Source organism: Eulemur rufifrons, chromosome 29, assembly GCF_041146395.1.
Source record: "Eulemur rufifrons isolate Redbay chromosome 29, OSU_ERuf_1, whole genome shotgun sequence".
Lineage (NCBI taxonomy): Eukaryota > Metazoa > Chordata > Mammalia > Primates > Lemuridae > Eulemur > Eulemur rufifrons.
Window position 1 is genome coordinate 23772675 of NC_091011.1, and position 22355 is coordinate 23795029.

The 22355-nt window shown below is 47.0% G+C and overlaps 2 protein-coding genes across 2 annotated transcripts in view; one reads left to right on the top strand and one right to left on the bottom strand.

Annotated features, from left to right (window-relative positions):
• SCRN1 (secernin 1) overlaps positions 1–12284 on the top strand; it is a 62583-nt gene extending 50299 nt beyond the window's left edge. Inside the window, exons 7-9 of the mRNA XM_069461856.1 lie at positions 8578–8758; positions 10856–11015; positions 11453–12284. Of these exons, the coding sequence (XP_069317957.1) occupies positions 8578–8758; positions 10856–11014 (340 nt within the window). The 3' untranslated portion in view covers position 11015; positions 11453–12284. The remainder of the gene's footprint in view (positions 1–8577; positions 8759–10855; positions 11016–11452) is intronic.
• A 5439-nt stretch (positions 12285–17723) lies between these two features.
• WIPF3 (WAS/WASL interacting protein family member 3) overlaps positions 17724–22355 on the bottom strand; it is a 90231-nt gene continuing 85599 nt past the window's right edge. Inside the window, exons 8-9 of the mRNA XM_069461238.1 lie at positions 21783–21859; positions 17724–19987 (exon numbers count right to left, since the gene is read on the bottom strand). Of these exons, the coding sequence (XP_069317339.1) occupies positions 19964–19987; positions 21783–21859 (101 nt within the window). The 3' untranslated portion in view covers positions 17724–19963. The remainder of the gene's footprint in view (positions 19988–21782; positions 21860–22355) is intronic.

Here is a 22355-nt window from a genome sequence, read left to right on the forward strand (position 1 = left end):
GCGTCCTCTCATAGGTGATGCTGGGGATTAGGTTTCCACCTCTCCCTGCCCCCAGCCCTCCACTACACAAGCCCAGCCACCCTCCTGTGGTACCTCTGCCGGCATTAGCAGTGAGCCTTACCACTCATAGTGTCCCCGGAAACCTCAGGATGCTCCCCCCGTTTCATTCCAGCTGCTTCCTCTTGATTTTATCTCCCAGTCCTGAAGCCTTGGTTCCATGGCCCCACCTTCCACTCACTATTTAGTCCACCAGATTTGGGGCTCCTTCCTCTCCCAGGTGTCGGGCCCCCTCCTTGTGGATGGTGACACAGCTTGCTCCCTTGATGCTGATGGCTCAGCTGCCCCAGGAGGACCCTGCTGGCCTGCAGGGGGACGTGTGGGCAATCAGAGTTCTATTTTGAAGGGTCTGAAATGCTCTGCTAAGGTACGTGGACATTGTTCTTTAGGAAACAGGAGCCTTTCAAGGAGTGGGTTGAACTGAACCAACTCCTGTTGTCCCTGATGTCTCAAATACTGGCTCTAACTGTGCTTAGGAGACAGGGCTTTGTGAGGCCAAGACTCTGATATAAAGGGGTTCTATTTCCTAGGCTGCAGTACACAGCCTAATCCAATTACAGAAATGGGCTGGGAAATAGCCTTCTGATATTTAAAATGGAAAATTTCAAGTAATTTTAAAAGAAAATTATTCATGGTTAAATTAATTGAAAAGACCTTGCAGAAGATGAAGACTCTTCCGGAAGACATTCATTTTTATACTCCATGGTTAAATGAACTGCATTTCCTACTGTGTAGAACTGTCATAGGTTATTTTTTTTTTCTATTCAACATTTCAAAGTTTTTGTGTAATTAGGCATGTTCAACATATTGTATTTTGTCAGCAGGAAGCATAATTACCTTCTCTTAGGTTTTTAGGTAGTAAAATTTGGGAGATTTTAGCTGGCTTTTGCTAATGCTAAAAATATTAGAGAGACGGTTTCAGAAGATTGTTTCATAGCAGTGGACTTGCAGAAGATTATGATCACAGAGCAGAACTGTAGTATTTATCTCTCCCAGTTAATGTTAGAACCAAAGGACATGATGTACTATTGTTCTGTCTGCCTGGGCACTTCTCTGTCCTTTGCTCACTGTATTATAGATCTTTTCCTTAAAATAACTGGCTCTCATGTCTTTCTTTTCTTTTCTTTTCTTTTCTCTTTTCTTTTCCTTTTCATTTTCTTTCTTTCTTTTTTTTTTTTTTTTGAGACAGGGTCTCACTCTGCCACCCAGGCTAGAGTGTAGTGGCTTAGTCATAGCTCACTGCAACCTGAAACTCCTGGGCTAAAGGGATTCTCCTGCCTCAGCCTCCTTAGTAGCTGAGACTACAGGTGCACACCACCATGCCCAGTTAATTTCACTATTTTTTGTAGAGACGGGGTCTCACTCCTGCTCAGGCTGGTCTCGAACTCCTGACCTCGAGTGATCCTCCCGCCTCAGCCTCCCAGAGTGGTAGGATTGTAGGTGTGAGCCACTGTGCCCAGCCTCACATCTTATATTCTCTTCCTTCTTTCCTCCCTCCCTCCTACTATGTGCCAGGTACTATGTAAGTTTGGGAGTTGGAAGGAAATGCAAAAGTCAGGGTTTGAATGATTGAGGAGGATGCAAAAGTCCTTCAATTGCTTTTACTGAGAAGGCAAATTCTATCATATTAATATTCCATCGAGTTAGCTGGTACCCCAATCATTCATATTGTGACACTAATTGGCTTTGGTGTACTGATTCTGCCCATTGGAAACCGTTTCCTAGGAAGCCAGTACTTGTTAAAGCTTCATCAATGTGAAGAATTGGAGAGGAAAGACTGGAGAGCTACCTGGGCACCATGAGACAGGTGGATTCAGGCTCACAGTGTGCCAGAGCCAGGGAGAGCTGCTTGTATGCATTTCCTCCCAGCTCCATGTTCGGTGATGTCGGCAGCTTGAAGTGGGCCACAGTAGGGTGTTTGCACCACAGAAATTGGCAAACACTGTAAATCTGGGCATATTTTTTCAGAGGCACAGTTGTTAGACCAGCACACCACTGAGAGGCCCCCACATCTAGGAAAATACACAAATACTCAAGAAATAGGATGGGCAAACCAAAAGAGAGAGAGAAGATAGAGGAAATTCTAGGAAAATATGGTTTTTGATCTACTTTAACTAGTAGCAGAGTACAGGAGAGATTCAAGGGACATGTTCTCTCTCTCTCTCTCTCTCTCTGTGAGTTTTCCTTGTTTCTACCTCTTTCTTGTCTCCTCCCGTGTACTAACCTTGAGAGGCTAAATTGGATTGGCCAAGACTGTATCATCTGAATAATTCAAGTGTTACCAACAGGTGGCACCTTTTAGTTCCTGGAGAAGACATTATGAGCCTTGGACACTTATGCATAAGTGGCTCCAACTTATGCAGCCTTTGGGGCCACGTAGGGGACAGCCTGCACAGATACACACAGAGCCGAGGGCCCTCGGCAACATGGCATTCCCCCCTCCAGTTTCACTCTGACTTCTTTCAACACCCTCCCTCGCGTCTCTCTGCCCGACACTTTTGACTTTTCAAGACCTCCCACAGCGTCTGGATCCAGCTGCTGTCCCTATGGTTGTCCCATGCTCCAAAAGTACTGGCTCTCTTTGCCTTTAAACTTGAAACTCCCTTCACAGATTGGTTCTGTTCTCCTCCAGGTATGACTTTGACAATCTGATTACAGTGACTCACAGTGAAGCTGGAATGACGCATGGATGAACCACTCTGAGGGGCACCTGCCTTTTTGAAGAGAAGCTGGTTATTATGGGTTCTTTTCAGACTGGCTCGAGGTTTAGCAGATTGCTCAGAGCAGCTGCCTTTGTGCTGCTCCTTTCGTGCCTAACTCCCCTCAGTAGACTTGCCAGGAACTCCAGGGCACAGGATCAGCTGGTTCAGTCACCTGGGGAGTTCCTGCATCTCCAGTAAGAACAAAGCCATGTTTGAGGACAGGACTGTTGGCTGGCCACTGGCACTAAAATTCCAAATCCTTATACACAAAAAGTATTTTATTTTTCTGCAGTAGCACGATACATGTGAAAAAAACAACAGAAGGTTGTAAGGGTGAGCAGCAGTGGGGAAAACTGACCTTGCATTGAGAAGATCCGAATTTAGTTCTAGATCTGCTACTCATTAGGAATGTGACTTTGGACAAAGCACTTAGCTTCTTTGTGAGCCTCAGTCATCTCATATGTAAAGTGAGACAGAAGTTTTTGCCCTGCCTTGTCCACTGCTATATCCCTGGTACCTAGAACAGTGGCTGGTACTCAGTCAGGCCTCAGCACATGTGTACGGAATGAATGAATAAGAGTACCGTGAGAATTGAATGCAAACACTTTGAAAATTATGCTATGCTATAAAATGTTAGAGCTTTTCACGATATGTTGCTGTTCTTCCAAAATGAGAAAACAAATGATTGGAAACAGATTTTTTGCACTGGCTGGGTGCATCCATCACAAAGTTTTGGAAAGAAAAAAGGACAGATAAAGCAACAGGGCCTCCATTGGAGCGTGTTTCTTGGCTGCGCCCAGATTGTCACTCAAGGCTAAAATTCTGCAGATGCCGGAGGCAGACCGTGGAAGCCCGTGCTGTGCTTTGTGTCAGGGGACTGTGTGCCTCGGCCCTGAGATTTGTCCTGCGAGAGCTGAAGGCCAGAGGGACGGGGCTTCCTCCTTTAGTGTTGCCCGTGGTCTCATTGGCTTAACTGTCTCTCATGAGGCTCCCTTTAAAGTAGCTCAGCCAGCTTTAACCTCCTCATTTACCAGCTGCCGGCTGCCCCTTGCCTTCGGAAGCACTTTTCTTTTTTGGGCCTGTCATCTTGTATTCTTGCAGTACTACACCATGGAGGCTGCTGAGTGACCAGGGCATATTCCTAACCTGGTGACTTTTCTGAAGGTCAGTCTGAAAGTCAGTTCTGAGAATAGAAGTGGAGTCAGCCTTCTGGAGCCTTCTCAGCCATGTCCCGCATCAGAGCCATCCCCAGACACTCTGGGGCGCCCCGGGTGGGTTGGATTCGCTTGGGTGTATCCGTTAATTGGCATATACTCATTCAAGTGACTAAATTTAAGAAGCTACCATCTGTGGGTCACCTGTGGGCAAATGTCAGAGTAACTCCTTATCTATTTGGAATTTTAAATGTGATTTTGAAAAAGGATTGGCAAGAAATCAGAACAGTTGGGAACTCCTGAGCTATCTACATTCCCCCTTTCTGGATACATAGACACAAATGGTCAAACCTGAATCATAGATAATTCCCACATCTTGGTTTAAATAAATATTAATATTATTATAATTATGATCAGTAATAATTTTTATTAATATTTATTATATAATTATTTTAGATAATTTTATTATTTGTATAATTTATTCAGTTTCAGAAAATCTCCCTTTAACCCCCTTGACAAATCTGTGCTTCCCTTTTTTTTTTTTTTTTTGAGACAGAGTGTCACTTTGTTGCCCTGGCTAGAGTGAGTGCCATGGCGTCAGCCTAGCTCACAGCAACCTCAAACTCCTGGGCTTAAGCGATCCTACTGCCTCAGCCTCCCGAGTAGCTGGGACTACAGGCATGCGCCACTATGCCCCGTTAATTTTTTTTATATTTTTAGTTGGCCAGATAATTTCTTTCTATTTTTAGTAGAGACGGGGGTCTCGCTCTTGCTCAGGCTGGTCTCGAACTCCTGACCTCGAGGGATCCACCCGCCTCGGCCTCCCAGAGTGCTAGGATTACAGGCGTGAGCCACCGCGCCCGGCCTCCTTTTTTTTTTTTTTAAATCAGTTTAGTATGCTGACTTCTTTATAAACATTGAAAAAAATCCTTGGAGAGCTTTGACTGCTTTAGAATATTTTGGGAACTTTCTCATATTTATTATTTATTCTTTTTTTTTAAAAAATAAAACTGATAGATGGGAGAGATAAACATATGGTACCTCTTATCTTACAAAAGCCACCAGACACCGTCACTGATTAAACTCACCTCCACATTCCAGTGAGTGTGGAGTGGGTTTGGACTTACATCACAGAGAGTGTCCTCATCTGTTACTATGCTCGTCCTGAATATTGGATGTCGGGGACCAGGATCTTGGTTACTGTGAGCTTACTGAAGTTCGAGCCAGAAGTTCACTAGTCTCATGACACAGAAATAGAAATAGAAATAGTTTTAGTTTTAGAAGCTGGAAGGGACCACAGAGATCACGCTAGTGCAGGCGAGAGCAGAGGGAAAGACAGCCGTGCCGAGTCCAACCCAGCTCCCTCCCCCACTGTCAGGAGGCAGCACAGCCCCCTGGGTGCTGCCAGGCTGTCCCCTCCCAACCCCCTCGGCGTGGTTCTCTCCAATTGGGTCCTGTGTCAGAAGAGTCCTAAGACACATAGTAGGAAACACACTGAGGTTTTAGGGATGAAATGGCAGATTTTGTGATGAAGATGTCACTCCCACTTGGGCTTTTGAGTAGTTGAGAAAGGGGTGTGGTGGGAGGATGTAGAAGTAGCATTGCGTGTGGCCTGGGGTGGGGTGGAAGATGGGGGAGAACTCTTCAGCCCCAGCTTGGCAGGTTCCGCTGGAAACCACAGTTCCCTTGGCTGCCAGGTGTTGAGCCTGCACCTGTCCCGCTGTGAAGCCTACAGCCCAGGTGGGAGCCGAGGCTCTGCCCAGTTCTGCCCGGTGCAGAGCCCTGGAGCTGAGAAGGTGTGAACTGAGCGGGCTGTGGGCTGCTAGGCAGGAGCTAGGCCTGTTTGTCACCGAAGGGTCCCTGCACCAGCCAAGGAGGCTGCTGACCGTGGTATGATGTGCACTGACTGTTCGGGAAAGCCGGTGCTCGGTGCTGTCTGCCTCTGAAGGATAGGACGCTTGCTGCTGGGAGGCAGCTGGTTCTGGATGTCTAGAATGCTCTCTCCCTCCCCACCCCTGCATGGCCCTCTTTCCGTGAGCCCTCAGTCTGCAGCCCTTTTGCAGAATCAGCTGTTTCACTAATTAGAGAATTCAACTTCATGTAAATTGGTTCAGACAGTTTTAAATTTTGCATTAATTTCTTTTTCACATTCAACATTCATTCATTCAACATTCAGTAGAGGGGAAAAGGAATGATCTATTTTTAAGCTGTGGGAAGTGGAAGTGTGTGTTCCTCCTGTACAAGGGTAGCTCCCCTGTGTCTTTTGGGGGGCTTCCTTTGATGATGGCTGGGGAGGGAAGGTCCTTGCTAGCTAGGGCTTGGCCTTGTGCAGGTGGGTCCCACCTGGCATGCCTTGTGCTTCCCAGGAGATGGGGCTTAGGTGGGACCAGTCTCCAATATATATTTGCATCTCGTGCAGAGAACAGCAGAATGCCTGACACTTGTCCTCAACTAGTGCCCCTCACTTCGTCAGCTTGGGGCATAAAGATATCACTGCTTTTAATATTCAAATTAAAGTAGTCCGAGTTCTAATTTTTCATATTGTGATCGTGTCTTTTTCCCTCTCACTTGAGCCCTATTTTTCCATGGTAACCTTGGGGAACTAACCCAAGAGGTTACTTCTCATTACTGTCGTCTCTAGTAGTGCTCTTCAGACTAGGCTATGTTAGGAATCACCTGGGATCTTGCTAAAAATGCAAACTCTGATTCAGCAGGACAGGTGGGGCATGAGGTTCTGCAGGTGATGCTGATGCTTCTAGTCCAAGGACACAGTTTGGGTAGGCAGGCTTCTCGGTTCCCAGGCCTTTTCAGACCATGGCACACATGAAAACACCTGTGTGGTGTGCTGGCAAGCTGCTCTGGCTGCCTGAAGCCCCAGATACCTCGGGGCTGAGGGAGTCAACATCCCAGCTCTTCTAGCCTACTGGAGGCACCTCGGGGTGGGCCAAGGTACACCTGTTGAGAGGAGAGAAAATGGCCAGCTCTGACAAATCTGATCTGTACACATTGGGGTGTGTGTGTGTGTGGGCTCATTCTCTGTGTTATTGCACATGCTGCCCCATGGTGTGGCTGGAAACAGGCCATCCTTGGGGCCTAGAGGTGCCCATGGATGCCAGGAGTGCCTCTCTGATCCAGCATCATCCCTGGGTGTGGAGAGGGGGGAATAAGGCTTTCTCCCCAGTGTTGCAGTTGGCATGGTCGCCCCTCACCCTGTCACCCTGGGACCCCAGGCTGCACCTCTTCACATGCGTGGCTTTTTTGGGGTGTGTGTGGCAGGGGTGGAGGATGTGATGTGTGCCCATATATGCACAAGTACACACACACACACACATGCAGCCATTTTCCCTAATATACATCTGTCCTGCTGAAAGAGCTAAATTAAAAAGAGTAGGAGGAGGCCGGGCGCGGTGGCTCACACCTGTAATCCTAGCACTCTGGGAGGCCGAGGCGGGTGGATTGCTCGAGGCCAGGAGTTTGAGACCAGCCTGAGCAAGAGCGAGACCCCGTCTCTACTAAAAATAGAAAGAAATTATCTGGCCAACTAAAAATATATATAGAAAAAAATTAGCCAGGCTTGGTGGCACATACCTGTAGTCCCAGCTACTCGGGAGGCTGAGGCAGGAGGATCGCTTAAGCCCAGGAGTTTGAGGTTGCTGAGAGCTAGGCTGACGCCACGGCACTCACTCTAGCCAGGGTAACAAAGCGACACTGTGTCTCAAATAAATAAATAAATAAATAAAAATAAAAAAAGTAGAAGGCCTTAGGCTCCTACTGTGCCCCGTGCTAGTTTTCTCACACAGCCAGACTTCTGTGTAGTGTGTCCCCTCTGGGGTCTTTTCTGTCATCTGTCGTTTTTTTTTTTTTTTTTTTTTAATTTTTTTGGGAAAGAGTCTCACTCTGTCACCCTGGGTAGCGTGCAATGGCGTCATCATAGCTCACTGCAGCCTCCAACTCCTGGGCTCGGGCGATCTTCCTGCCTCAGCCTCCTGAGTAGCTGGGACTACAGGTGTGTGTCACCACATCTGGCTAATTTTTTCATTTTTTTTGTTGAGACAGAGTCTGCTCTTGCTCAGGCTGGTCTCAAACTCCTGAGCTGAAATGATCCTCCCGCCTCGGCCCCCCAGAGTGCTAGGATTACAGGCATGAGCCACCATGCCCAGCCCTGTCATCTGTCTTAATCTGTCCCCTCCTTCAGTCTGTCAGACATAGTCCGAAGACTTTTTTTATAAGGTAGAACCTTAAAAAAAAAAAAAAAAAAGCCCAAACCAAAAACCAATAGGTTCTTGTTTTCCAGAGGGCCGCTTCCCAGCAAGCCATGGGAGAGGGAGGGGCAAACCTTTCAGCTCAGTGGCCCATTACACCCTTTCTCAGAACAGTGCTTCCTTGCCTTACTTTTTACTACTAAAAGGGTCTTCTCAGAACAAAGAAAATCTGTTTCGATGTCTCCTTGCTGTAAATAGAGGAATTTGTGGCTTGTAAATGGCTGTGAGCTTTACTAAAATAGCTACGCAAGCACACAGTTGTGTGTCTTGGCAGGCGCCCGCTCCCCAGCCACCACCCTCCGTGAGTTGGCTCAGGAAATGTTTGCTGCATAAAAGGACAATCTTTGGGTGTCCCTGGGCCCCAAGCTCTGTCTGGCTGAAGTGCCTTTCCTTTCTCTCCAGGTCCATATTCAAGCCTTTCATCTTTGTCGATGATGTAAAACTTGTCCCCAAAGCACAGTCTCCCTGTTTTGGGGACGATGACCCTGCCAAAAAGGAGCCTCGGTTCCAGGAGAAACCAGACCGCCGGCATGAGCTGTACAAGGCCCACGAATGGGCCCGCGCTGTCCTCGAAAGTGGCCAGGTGAGCTTGGGTTAGGGCAGGTGAGGTCAACTAGGGAGGAGGCAGGGCGGCAGGTGACACGCCCGCCTCTCTCCTGCTCTCCAGCACGTCCATTCTCCTCCCGGAGGAAGCCAGGCTCCTGAGGCCCTTCCTAGAAGGCTGGTGTTAATTTTCCTGCCCACACACTTGAAACCAAATAAACCTAAGCCTCTCCAGATCCTGTTCTGGAACCTAGCAGGCCAAGAGTATCTCACTTTCATTTACTGTTTACTTATAATCATAGAAAGATGCAGTTCTAGTAGGGATAACTATTCAACTGCTGTCTAAAATGCTTTGTATGCTCTTGGGGGTAAAAAGTTATATTTGATGGCAACATTTATTTAAAGATGCAGTCATATGTTGTTTCAAAAAAGTAATTCTTCAAAAAAGTTTTGGCCGTGGATGGTGGTGCTGATTGCACAACATTGTGAATGTACTCAATGCCACTAAAACTACATTTAAAAATGCTTAAAATGGTAGATTTTATGTTATGTTTTACAATAGTACAAACATAGTTTTAACAAAGATTCTCAAGTTCCTAGTTCAAAAAAAAGTAATTCTTCATAGTGCAACTCTCTCTCCCCCCAAACCATTGGTTAATAAAGTTACAAGATATCGATTCAAACAAGAAAAACACGCAGTACACATTCTCTAGCAACCAGTACGCCCACAGTAGCTGTTAATGATGGACTTTCCTGTGAAATCCAAACCTACATTTTGCTGAAGAGGGAAAGAAGGAATGGGGTTGTTAGACACTCATCTGCTTCCCCCAGCATTTATGTCACTTTAATAGGTCCAATTTGTCCTGAAGAAAAGAGACACCTTTTAGGTATGTTGGTACTTACATTTTATGTGGACTGAGTGAGCTTATTTTCTTATATTTAGCATGATGGATTATATAAAAAGGATATGAAAAGGGTGCCACCAGCAATAATCCAAACAAATTCAGAAAGTATCTCAGAGAACAGCAGTCCCACTTTTCATAGAACTTGCTCTTCCATTCCACAGAAACGACCACTTGGCACCCAAAAGGCACACAGTTATTTTACATCTGTCCTCCTGCCAGACTTCCCCTGGAACCATGAAGGCAGCCTGTGCACTCAACTGAGTTTTCCCCAGAGCTGCCAAGTTCATTCCTGACAGTGCTTATTTCCTAGGTGGATGACCATAGCCCCAAGTAGCCTAACTGTCAGTCTGTGGTGTATGGTTTCTGGATATTTGGCAGTTAGGAGGAAGAGGTAGAAAGGGCTGTGTGTTCGAAGAGTTGAGGCTTCTGAGATTGGTGGGTTCCTGGCTTGCGTCAAGGCAGCATGAGGCAAAGGTGGGTGGGTGGAGAGAGCAGCCTTTCAGTTCTGGGACTAACTGGGCAAATGAAAGCTTTTCACTGTCATCCACCAGAAATGAGTGAGTCCCGTGTGGAAGAAGAGATCTCGCCATCTCAGAAAAAGAGTGAATAGGGGATAGACACGGCATGTGTTTGCTCACCCGTCCGTTATTTATTCATCCCACAAACACTCTTTGAGAGTGCCTACTATGTCCCCATCTTTAGAGGTCAGAGATAAGCCCGGTTCTTGCTCCCCAGGAGGTCAAGGTCTAACGGGGGACACGGCCGCGTGGGCAGACCGTCACAAGGCAGAGAACGCCCGAGGCAGGAGTGAAGGCATTGCACGAGGGGGTCAGAGGAAAGGGCTTTTGAGGAGGCTGAAGATGGGCGGGTGCAAGTAGACCAAGTGCTGAGGGAGAGAAGGGCCCCCCGGAGGGCAAGGGGCCAGGCCAGCAAGAGCCTCGGATGCCGGAAGGGCCTTTTCCGATTGTCACTCGGGGATCTGGGTTTTATCCTGAGGGCAGTGAGGAGCTGTGCGGGTGTTCTAGGCAGGGCTGTGGGGTAACCACACTGGCATTCTAGAACGATCCCTGCAGCAGTCGTGTGGGACACAGATTGGAGGGGAGGTCCCACAGATTGGAGGGGGAGGATGGGACCTCGAGCGGGAAGCTAGCCTGTCTCCCTGGAGGCTTTCAGCGTCCACTGCGATGACCCCACTGTTGTGCTGACAGTAAAGCGGCCATGTCCTTCCCCAGGAGCAAGGTCACAAGCTGAGGAAGACCATGCTGGAGCTGGAGAAGCAAGGCCTGGAAGCCATGGAAGAAATCCTGACCAGCTCTGACCCCCCGGACCTCGCCGAAGTGGGGGATCTTTTCTATGACTGTGTTGACACGGAGATTAAGTTCTTTAAGTGAAGTAAGCCTTCCCTTTCCCCTTCTTATTTAAAACTTCCCACCTTACTAAATTACCAGCAAAACAAACCACTCTCCTGTTTGAGTAAAATGAGAAAGCTGAGATGTGGCCTCCTTTTCTGAAGCCAGATCGAACTGCTACCTTGTGTTCTGCCTTGAATCTCAAAGCGTCCCCTTCTTCTGCAATGTAGGTCCCCTTCTTCTGCAGTGTAACCTGTATCCCACTTGCCTGTCGTTCAGTTGTGTGACTAATTGTGGATTTAAGCTGCTATTATTGTGTTTCAGTGACAATGGACACATTAGCCTTTTACGGGAGGACTAGAGTTCATCAGGCTCCACAATGCCGAGTTGGCGGGAAAAGCAAACTCTTTTGAAGTCTTAGCCTCTCTCTCCGTAGTGGTTTCTTTCAGGTTAACAAAAGGCATTTGTCTGCACACACAGGGCTCCTGTATGTGGAGCTGAGGGAGAACCTGCCTGGCCTCCCTTAACTCCAGCGCATGTCTGTCGTGCAGTGTCTCCAGAGGTGTCTTCTGGGGAACAGAACCAACAGGAAGGAGTAAAGGTGGCTCCTCTCCAATCCCAGACCCTTCCCGAGTCCTGTGATCCCGAAGAAGCTGTCTTCCCTGCACTGTGGTAGCCCCACAGAGCCGTGCCACGTGCAGGAGAGCCGGTCAGCTGTGAAAGCCGGAACCCACCCACTTTAGAGATTCACAGAGCCACACTGGTGACTTCCCCAAATCACCACGTGGATCATCATCTGTCTACGTAGCTGCCAGGCACATGGCCTTGTGTAGAAGTGATTCCGGGTCTGTTACCGGCATCTAGTCTGCGATTAATTAAACGGCCCTGTGGCATCGTTCCACCCCACGAGGCTGTGAATCTCTCAGCTAATGAGAGAAAGAAAAGCAGGGACTCTTGACTGTTTAGATTGCAGTTAAAATAGCTGGGATCTGAGCAGTCACTACATTGGCTCAACAGAGAGACTTTAATTAAACTGATTTGTTTCCAATGTCATGTTCACTTAAAGGATTGACTTTCCACCAGGGCATAGAAAAGCATGTGAAGAAGACCAGATGGGCTCGGCATTGGGAAGAAAGAGGGCAAGGAGGCAACAGATGGAGGCAGAAGCATTTCTCTGCAGGGTAGCTGTCCACCCCCACGCTTCCTGCCCGGCCGTGCAGCCACAAACCTGTGCACTGCCTTCCCCGGTCTTCCCCCGTATCCTCATAGCTCACATGGCCCAGTAGCTTCGTTCGTTCAGACTGGTAGCTGAAGTGGACAGGTGGGGACGGGGCGGGGGTGGGGGGTGGGAAATGGGCAGAGATGGTTAGCAGAAGTGTATGTTAACACAGCAGCTAGCAGGAGAGCACCGTTGGGCCGAACCCTGTTTCGTCATTCTTGGTAGGAATCTGCAGACAGAAATATCGTGTGTGTCTGTAGTCTCAGAAGTGACTTAGAGGTAGTAACTCCTCCTCAGCAGCAGTGTCGCAGGCCATGAGAGCTGGAGGGGACCCAGCCCCTCAGTACACAGGTGTGAACACTGGGATCAGAGGTTTTATCAGAACAAGTGTTTTCTTCTACCGACCCTCTAAGAATGTGGGTATGGGAGTACCGAGAGCTTTTTGCTCAGCAGTTTTATAAATTCTGTATGTAAAATCATTAACCGCAAATGGTGAGATATGGGAAGAATATTTCAGCTGACAAGGTTAAGGGCAACCAATAATGGTGGTTTGTAGTTGCTAAGAGCTTTGTGCAGGTTCGGCTGGGGCTTTTGCTGTTGATGAATTTAGGGTCTCCTCGTAGGTGGCGTGGCCATCCTGAAAGGGTGAGGTTCAAGGATGATGCAGGTAGCTACCCCCTCCCAAGTCCACCTGCTGAGTGGCTGTTTAGAGCAAGAGGATGTAGAAAGCCACTCTGAAACTTCACTGCACGGTTTCACCTTGACCTATTATGGAAACATTTCATTAGACCTGACGTGTCTGAGACAACCAAGGTGATTCAGGGTTTGATCCCAAGAAGTCTGGTGAGAATAAATTACACAGAGGCCTGCTCTCATTCCTTCGGGCCACACAAAGGCTATGGATAACCCTGCCAGCTTTGTGTCATTACCCATTCGTGCAGTGGGAAACACATGGCTACTTCTGTTGGGGGACATTGACCTTGGTCAGGCATCTCTGAGAAGGATCAATTGAGCATTGCCTTGGCTGATACTGTACACAGTTGTGATGTCTAGTCTTACCACTAGGGGGCGTGGCAGCCCTCCGTGGCATGGCCTAGCAGACTCCACTGGGCGTGGAGGTGATCTGCTTGGAGTCAGAACTCCAATAAGGGCAGTGGGATGGGTAGGGAAAGACAAAAAGAGAGCAAAGAATTCTGCTAATGTGGCTATACTCAACTTTTAGTGACTTTTATTATAAACAGTTGGAAATATGTTACAAGATTTTTGGCTGTTGTAGGGGGAATTAAAAAAAAACAAACAATGAACTCCTGACATTTTGCTTTGGAAAAAATGCTTATTACATGGATAATTTCCTGACTAGGGATTGCTTTTCTGAAGGCAACAGGGGGAAAATGAACATTCAAGATGTTATATGGAAATAATGTTTAAAGGTCACAATGTGTAAATAGCATCCTAGAACACCATTTGTGTATCTGTTCAGACTTGAGGGGGCTGAGCATGCTTTGTGCAGAAGGAAGACATGGCCATACAGCACGGAATATCTCCCCCACCCCCATACCCCATAACCAAACATAAGCTGGCTGGTGTGGTCTAGAAGGTGGGATTTGCCATAGGCAAGGACAGCCCTAACACTCCAGGGCAGAGGCTCCAGTGAAAGTAACTTAGCAAAGCAGAATTAGTACTGTTTCATTCTTGGAGGTGCTTTGAAGCTTTAGGTAGAATAAAGATATAATCGAAATTATGGAGATTCTTTAGCACCCAATAACACGAGACCCAGTGTTGTTATTAGAAGGAGGCTTTCTTACAAGCTAACAGAGCAGGGATATGCCTATTAGATCTTAGCAGTGGAGTTCCTTTATTATTGGGTGAATCATTAGGTATAAAAATAACTATCAACCAGGCAAATTACTTCGCTTTCTAATTGAGGTCATCCCACATTGGTACAGGTGTTGTACAACTCTGGCTGGCCCAGCAGGGAAGCCTGGTGGGACCAGGGTGTCTGTCAGGAAACCACTAACTGCATTCTTGACTGAAGAGCCATCCATCATTTGTTGGGAAGGTCTTCAGCTGAGCTCTTAGCTTTAGGAAGGAAGCACACAGAGGAAGGTGGGTGGGAGGGAGAGAGAGAGAGGGAGCCCACCTTGCTGGCCATGCTCCTGGAAGGGGGAAAAGCAGCAGGTCACTCACATGTGCTGCCTCAGGCTACCGTATGCTTCCTCGATGCTGTGGCATTTCATTCCACACGGTCCTAAGTCCCAGCTCCTCTCCTGTGGTTTCTGTCTAAATGTGCTTTATCTGATTAACTCCAAACATCCTGAAATGTCACCTGCAGATTTCTCATGGGAACCAACATGTACGTGTTTGCAATCATGTCCTGAGAATTTAAATGTGTTAGATGGGAAATGCTGTTGGCAGGGAATAATTAAAAAAATCTTTCTGTTTCCTGCAGTGGGAACTGACCATGTACTCTTAACAGTCTTTTGTACAAATATCTACAAACCAGATAACGTCCCTATCCAGTGCTTGCCGTTGGAATTGTCTCTAAATGCATCAAGCATACAACAATAAAATACTGAAATGAATGTCCAGTGGCCTCTTCTATCTCATGTCTTGTGAATAAATGTGGGCATCAGTCACAACATAGAAAATGTATGAAAGGGGACATGTTTTTCTGACTGGAATCTTTAAAAGTCAAGCAGTTTAGTAGTTACCTGCATTATGTACTGTTCTGTTGGTAAATTCACTCTTTAAAACTAAACACAAGACCACAGTGAGATACCACTTCACACCATCAGGATGGCTACTATAAAAAACCAAAAACAAATGGAAAATAGCAAATGTTGGTGAGGATGTGGAGAGACTGGAACCCTTATGTGCTGTTGGTGGGAATGTAAAATGGTGCAGCCACTGTGGAAAACAATATGGATGTTGCTCAAAAAATTAAAAATGGAATTACCATATGATCTGGCACTTCCGTGTGTGGGTATATACCCCAAAGAATGGAAAGCAGAACCCAGAAGAGATATTTGTTCATTGCAGCATTGTTCACAATAGCTAAAATGTGGAAGCAACTCAAGTATCTATAGACAGACGAAAGGATAAACAAAATGTGGTATATCCATCAGCCTTAAAAAGGAAGGAAATTCTGACATATGCTACAACATGGATGAACCTTGAGGACATTATGCTAAGTGAAATAAGGCAGTCACAGAAGGACAAATACTTTGTGATTCCACTTATGAGGTATCTAGAGTCATCAAGCTCATAGAGACAGAAAGTAGAATTGTGGTTGCCAGGTGCTGGGGGAGGGGAGAGGAGAACAGGAGTTACTGTTTAGTGGGTACAGTTTCCATCTTGCAAGATGAAGAGTTACGGAGATGCATGGTGGTGATGGTTGCAGAACAGTGTAGACGTACTTAACACTACTGAACTGAACACTAAAAATGGTTAAGATGGTAGATTCTACATTGTGTGTATTTTACTATAATTTTTTAAAAAAGAGATAAAAACTAGTATATAGAATCCAAAGGCTAGAGTGTCAGCACAGCTGGTGCCCTCCATGCCAACCACCTTTATCCTAAAGCTTTAGCAGCTCCACAACAGGAGAGGATGCCACTTAAGAAAAAAGCCAACCCTCCCCACTCTTGTGGCCCAGAAGTGCCAGATGGCCTCCATGATTCTGCCTCCACTGTGGCAGGCAAAATGCAACTGAATGTCTTGTTCATGAATATGGAGACTGAGTCACCTGCAATGAGTGACCCATGTCAAGGTCAGAGTAGAGGACTGCCCCATTCATATGATGAGGCGTTGCTAATTCTTTAGATTCTATTCCCAGCTCTCTTTACACAGACATCGTACACTCCTGGGAAGCTCCAAGCGGATGGAGCGTGGGTTAGTTTGCTTGGGCTGCCATAGCAAAGTATCCTACACCGGGTGGTGTAACCAGGAGACATATCTTGCCTCACAGTTCTGGAGCCCAGAAGTCCAAGAATAAGGTGTCAGCAGGGTTGGTTCCTTCTGAGGGCAGAGGAGAACCTGTCCGTGTCTCCAGCCCAGCTTGGTCGGGTCGCTGGCATCTCAGTCTTCACTTTCACCATGTCCAAATGTTCCCATTTTATAAGGACTCTAGTGATGTTGGATTAAAGGCCTGCCCTACTTCAGTATGACCTCATCTTTAATTATATCTGCAGTGTCCCTATTTCCAAGTAAGGTCACCTTCTGAGGGACTGGGGGTTAGGACTTTCACATGAGAATTTTGGGGGCACACAATTCAGTCCGTAACAGGCAGGTTCCTGCAGGATGCCGAAGCCTCCTGGGGCAGCATCTGAGAATTTGGAACTTGCTTCAGGTGTCCACAGCCCTTCCCATTAAGTTGCTCCCCTCACCTGTCTGGGGACCACCCCTCCCATACTAAACTCCACAGGGGGCACCTGGAATCATGGCTACTTCACCACCCGCCACGGTGAATGTGACTTTGCAGTTCATCATCCACTTCGTAGATTATCTTGGGCTCTTGCCATTCTTCCTCACTGAGATTGTCCCTTTTGGTCATTGAAGAGCTTATCTGTATCTCCACCAGTAAGAGAACAGATAAAACAGGTCAGCCCCTTAACTAATTCTGATGCAAAGTGTGTAGTAACCAGCTTTGAAATTAGTTTCTGGATGAGATTTATTTTGGTAACATCTATGAATTTTAATTGCTGCTATGTCTTTGTTATCCAGCAGCAGAGCCAGTGAAGTATGGTCTGAGCAGCTCAGCAAGCATCTAGATGGAATGCCTGGGACGCGGCCAGCAGAGCTTGCTTGTGGGAGCGTGGAATCAGTAAACTGGCTGCTCCCCAGGGTGCGGGGCACCCCGTCACCTGGCTCTGTTGTGATCCAAGGGTTGAGGGTTATGTCACCGAATCTTCATCAGTATATGCTCAGGTACATATTTATGTCCCCATTCGACCTATTCGACAGATGAGGAAACCGAGGCACAGACCATTTAAGTAATTTACTCTCTCCAATTTGTAAAAGGCAAAACAGAGATTCAGATCCTTGTTTGCCTTCCAAGCTCTAGTTCTGAACCAGCGTGCCTCGCAGACGAACCTCCCCTCCCCTGTATCCCATTCCAGAGTCCACCTTAAAACACTACAGTGATTGAGATGATTCTGCCCCACACAGGAGGCTATTTTGAGGGGTTTGCTGGGTTGACGGGGGCTAAAAGTTGTTCCATTTTATTACAAGTTACCAGAATTTATAAGCAATACGCTACCCATCTTGTACTAATAAAACAATAGCGATATCTACTTTAAAAAATGCATCTGAGAAAGGTTTTTTCCCTTGCCTAGTTTTTACAAACACCCATTCGGTTAGTCAGCTCAAGAAAGGCCCTGTGTCTAACACGGTATGTTACAGCAAGCTGTGTAGACAACCACTTCGCTCTGCCATTCTTAGAAGCCCTCCTAATCCTTAAACACGCTTGGCTTAGATTGGTACCAGTGACCGTTGATGGGTTTTAACAAGGACACGACTGGAAGCATTTTGCACTTATTAAAGTTTATTAGGTACAAAGAAATGAATCTGCAGAGGGAGACATCAATAAATATAAAATACATGTGAAACGCTGGGGCAGTCGCGGACGACAGTGTCAGTGAGAATGTGTGAGGGTGGCGGGGGACTCTGCGACTCAGATGCCCCACGTGTGAGTCTACGGTCAGGAAACCTTCCCACGGCCGCGGGAACTCAGCGCGCCAGCACGAGCTCAACGGTCGTGAATTCAGTGATAGGTCTCGAGGAGAGAGGTGGTGCCAGATTCCTGAGATTTCTCCCTAATCGCCGCTTTTGGTTTCTGCTCGTTCCTTCTCTCTGTCCTTAAATAGTTTTATTTTGAATTTCTGTCCCAGCCGTACAGAACATGAATGTATAAACACCTCATCAGGGCAGGCGGTCTACTCTGAAGCTGGAATTGCCTTTGTCTGGGGCCTTCTTAATCACGATAATTAAAACGTTTATAATTATTCTACACCACAGGGAGGGCGGTGGAGTGGATGCTGTTATAATAAAGAAATCCTGACCTTTTAGAAACCTTCTAGAATCAACAAATCAGTTATGCCCAGAGCTGATGACCTGCGAAAGCTTATTTTCCATGGATTTAGCTGTTGCAATTTGATTTGACTCATTCCCCAGAGGAGGGAACTTGACCCTGGTTCACTGGCTTCTATCTGGAACGAGAAAGGGCAGCCCTGACGTATCAACAGGGCTCCATCTTCATACTCACTCCAGACAACACCTAGGTGCATGCAGTCACCTTTGCCCAAACCCTCCCGACGGTCCACCTTTCTGGATGGCTTGGTCTGGACGTGAGATCCTTCTGGTGTGAGTGCATCAGTGCGTTGTTCCAAAACACACGTTTTTCACTGGTCCCCCTCCTCTCCCTTCCAATATCCTTTCATCGACAGCTGTTTTGAGCACAGCCCAGGGATCAGTGTGTTTCCTGTTTTCCCTCCTTCCTCTGTCACAGCCTCCCCCACCAAAGACAGGGAGCATTTGGGGTCAGGCCGCAAACAACAAGAACACACTCCACTCCCTTGTTGGCTCAGAAAAGAGTGTGAGGGGCAGTCCCAATCAGCCTGACCCTTCCCCACTCCGGCGGCTGGGCCTGCACACATCTCCCCCACACAGACCAGCCGCCCCAAGGGAATGAACAGGGTGCGGCTGTAGGCTGGTGAGGTTCTCCTTTAGCTCAGGGGGCACTAGGTTTTGCCTGATGGGTGATTCCAAGGTTCCTGAAGGTGGGCATGTGGCAACAGATTTTTGAGGCAGGCATTTCATGAGCCATTTCATTCTATACTGTTTCATGTCATATTTTCCATGGAAATCCCGCACTCGAAGTGGGGGCAGCAGGGGAGACCTCTGAGATAGAATTAGTAGTTGACTATAATAATGAGTTCTGTATGTTTTTGACTTGTAGGGAAACAAATAACGAAATCTCATAAAGCTGACCTTACCCTGGCTACCAGGATGGGGCTGGTAACTTGGAAGGGACAGGAGGAAAGTGACGGAGACCTGGGCACAAGGGACAGTGTAAACAGTAGGAGCATTGGCTACTTGTAGGATTGTTCAGTGACAAAAGGGGCCCTGTGGCCGGCACTGGGAGGGCCAAGCCCACTCTTGCCTTTACTCTGTGATATATTTACATTAGGCAGCGAAAAAACATCCCTGTACTGCAAAACGGAAGCGAGACGTGGCATCTCGTTCACCGGAGGCTGCGTGGCATTGTCTGGGTGTGGGGGACACACTACTTCCTCTGAGCTGCGTCATTTGTAAGGCATTATTTGGTTTGATCTTGCAGTTGGTGCTATGAGAATACAAAATCATGCCAATAAGAAGTCGTGGATACTTCAGACTTTGGGACTACCTGCAAACTAAGGACTCTCTAAAAACGGGTCAGAATCTAGAAAGGGCCAGCCCGCAAGCATATTCACAGTCATGGAATGGGCCTGTGGGGGGAGGGACAGGCTTCTATCTGTACTGACAGACGAGTGCCAAGATGTAAAAAATGGAAAAATGGTGGGTGTTTTTAAAAATATTACTCAAATGAAAGTAGACTGAAATGCTGCTTTGAAGCCCGTGCAAACCACGTATTTACAATAAATGAATGCTCCATTCAGAGCCTGCATGTCTACTGAATTACAGCTGGAGCATGGTGGGGAGGGCGGTCTGACATGTTTTCCTGGGAGTGCCCGTCCTGCAGTCTGGAACCCAGGACCTTGGCTTCATCTGTCTTCTCACCGGAGAGTCTTCAGAGATAACTGTGGGAACAGGACAGAACATTACTGGGTGGGGTTAGAAGACTCTTGCACACAAAAGACCCCCGCCTGCCACCCAGGGCTGAGCACTGCAGCTTCTCCTCCTTCGTGCAAGGCTGCCAAGGCAGGGGAGATGCGTATGCGAGGAGCTGATTTTTACTCCAGGGGGCGTGGTGGAAAAGGGATGAAATGGGACATGTAGTTGGTGGTATGTGAGGACCTAATGCTGTCTGATAAACATTTATAGGGCCAAGTATCAGCAATTCACTTGACAGCGATGCGCTTCGAAGAATTTGCTGAAGATCCGGAGTCAAGGCAATGAAAAAGAGAGAAAGGAACCCAAGCCTTCCAGTCTGGGGCTCCCACACACGCACTGGTCACTATATACACAAAAGAAGAAAGCACACCGTAGGGTATTAGTTGCAATGTCTAGAACTCAGTGATTTCTCTGGGCAATTGCTCTGTGTTTCAGTGCAGTGAAAATGAATTAAGGTGCGAGACATAAAGAAGATCCTTAATGTGGAATGCCCAAAGGGGACTTCACAGTCCTTCCCTGACTACACTGTTACGGACAGAGATCAAAACCACCAGTCTCAGGTGATTTAGGTGTACGCCTGCCATGAGGCTGGGGACACAGCGTTGCCACATTGATGGTGAGGATGACTCTCGTCCCTGGAGACTCTGACATGCCAGGAAAAGCAGTAAAGTACAGTGTAAGGAACTCTGGACAAGAGGTCAGACGGTCTGGGCATTGTGACATTGGGCAAGTTTTCTTCAACCTTCTGGAGTGGTTTTCTTTTCTGTAAAAATGGCTTTAAAGGTATCTCTCCAACTTCCATCACAGGGCTATTAAAAGGATCAAATGAGATAACATAGGCAAGCTAGCCCCAAAATGTAAAGAGCCAGGTAAATATAGGGGACTATGATTATGCTTACTACCATATTTTTCTGATCACAGGAGTAATATGTTCATTGTAGAAAATGCGGAAATTGCAGAAACACACAAAGAAGAAAGTAAAAATCAGTTATAATCTTCTAAAGTGAATGCCTATCAACAATTTTTTCCTCCAATTGATTTTACACCGTCGTCTGTCACATAGAGCTCTGAAACAGGAGGTGGCCAGTGCTGAATATGATTTCAAAGAAAACAATGGACTTTTAAAGATGAGATCCTATCGTACGCAGTGGGAGACGTCATCTCCGCCTGGATCAAGAAACGCTTCTGTCCAAGTTGCCCTGGGTGAGATGGAGGGTGTTTCTTCAAAGAATGTCTTATCACATGGCACCTGTCTGGCTTTGCTTCTAGCTCTGTGTCAATTTCCTGTAGCCACCAGGACTTGAACTGTGACTAAATTTGGTCAAAATCACTTATAATAATATAGATGGGGGAAAAAACTCCAAGGGTGCTGAAAGAAATCATGTATTCTACAGATGAGAGAGAACAGTGAATTATGTTTTATAAACGTTAGGAGTTTTTCTCGCAAGCCTTCATAAGCAGGGCAGACGGGGGTGATGGGGATGATTGCTGCAGAAAGATTCCAAAGGGCTGCTGAGTTGCTAAATTTGCTTCTGTATGGGGTGCTGATTCCAGGGAAGCCCCCTATTCATCCTTCATGATTTTGAAATTATGAGTGTTTCACTCTGGCTTGAAACAAAGGCACACCGAAAGGCTTTCCCCGAGGAAAAGCAGTCTGAGGAAAAAGGTTAAGCTGTTCAGGAGAGAGCACGCCCTCAGCAATTCTGTGCTCCCTGAGGAGAATTCCTGGTTTTACATTCTGAGACCAGAGGGACGTGTTACCTGAGAATTTCTGCCTTTGATGTCATCAGAGCTCTGCGTGGCTGCCTCGGCCTGGAGCCAGGGACCAGGTGTACGGCCTGAAAGAAACAAGAGCCGTTTCACCGTCTGTTAGCCCAGGGACCGGCTGTGCACGCTTCACAGGGAAACTGTCACTAAACCAGCACTTAAAGCAACAGCAAAGCAACGAAAGGTAACGTGAGCCCACCCACCTGAAACCTCCAGGCTCCTGGCCCTAGACTGCGTGTTTCCACCCCTGTCTTCTATGTCACAGGCTGTGGGTGCTGAGGAGTCGTGTCTAATTCACTGTGAGGAGAACAACTTATTAAGGCCTATCATCTGCATGCGTGTTAAGAGTTTATTTACTCAAAACATACCACCATCTCCAGGTCTGCTCAGGGTTGGTGAAAAAGGAAGTTAAAAAAGTAAAAGTAACTGCCGATATAAACAGGACTTGTGTTTCATGAAGATCCAAATCATTCTCTAAAAGATATTATGTTTAAATATTACACAACTTATAATGCATATGAATATATTCTCAGTTAAGAATTCAAAGAATATAGAAGAAGATAATGA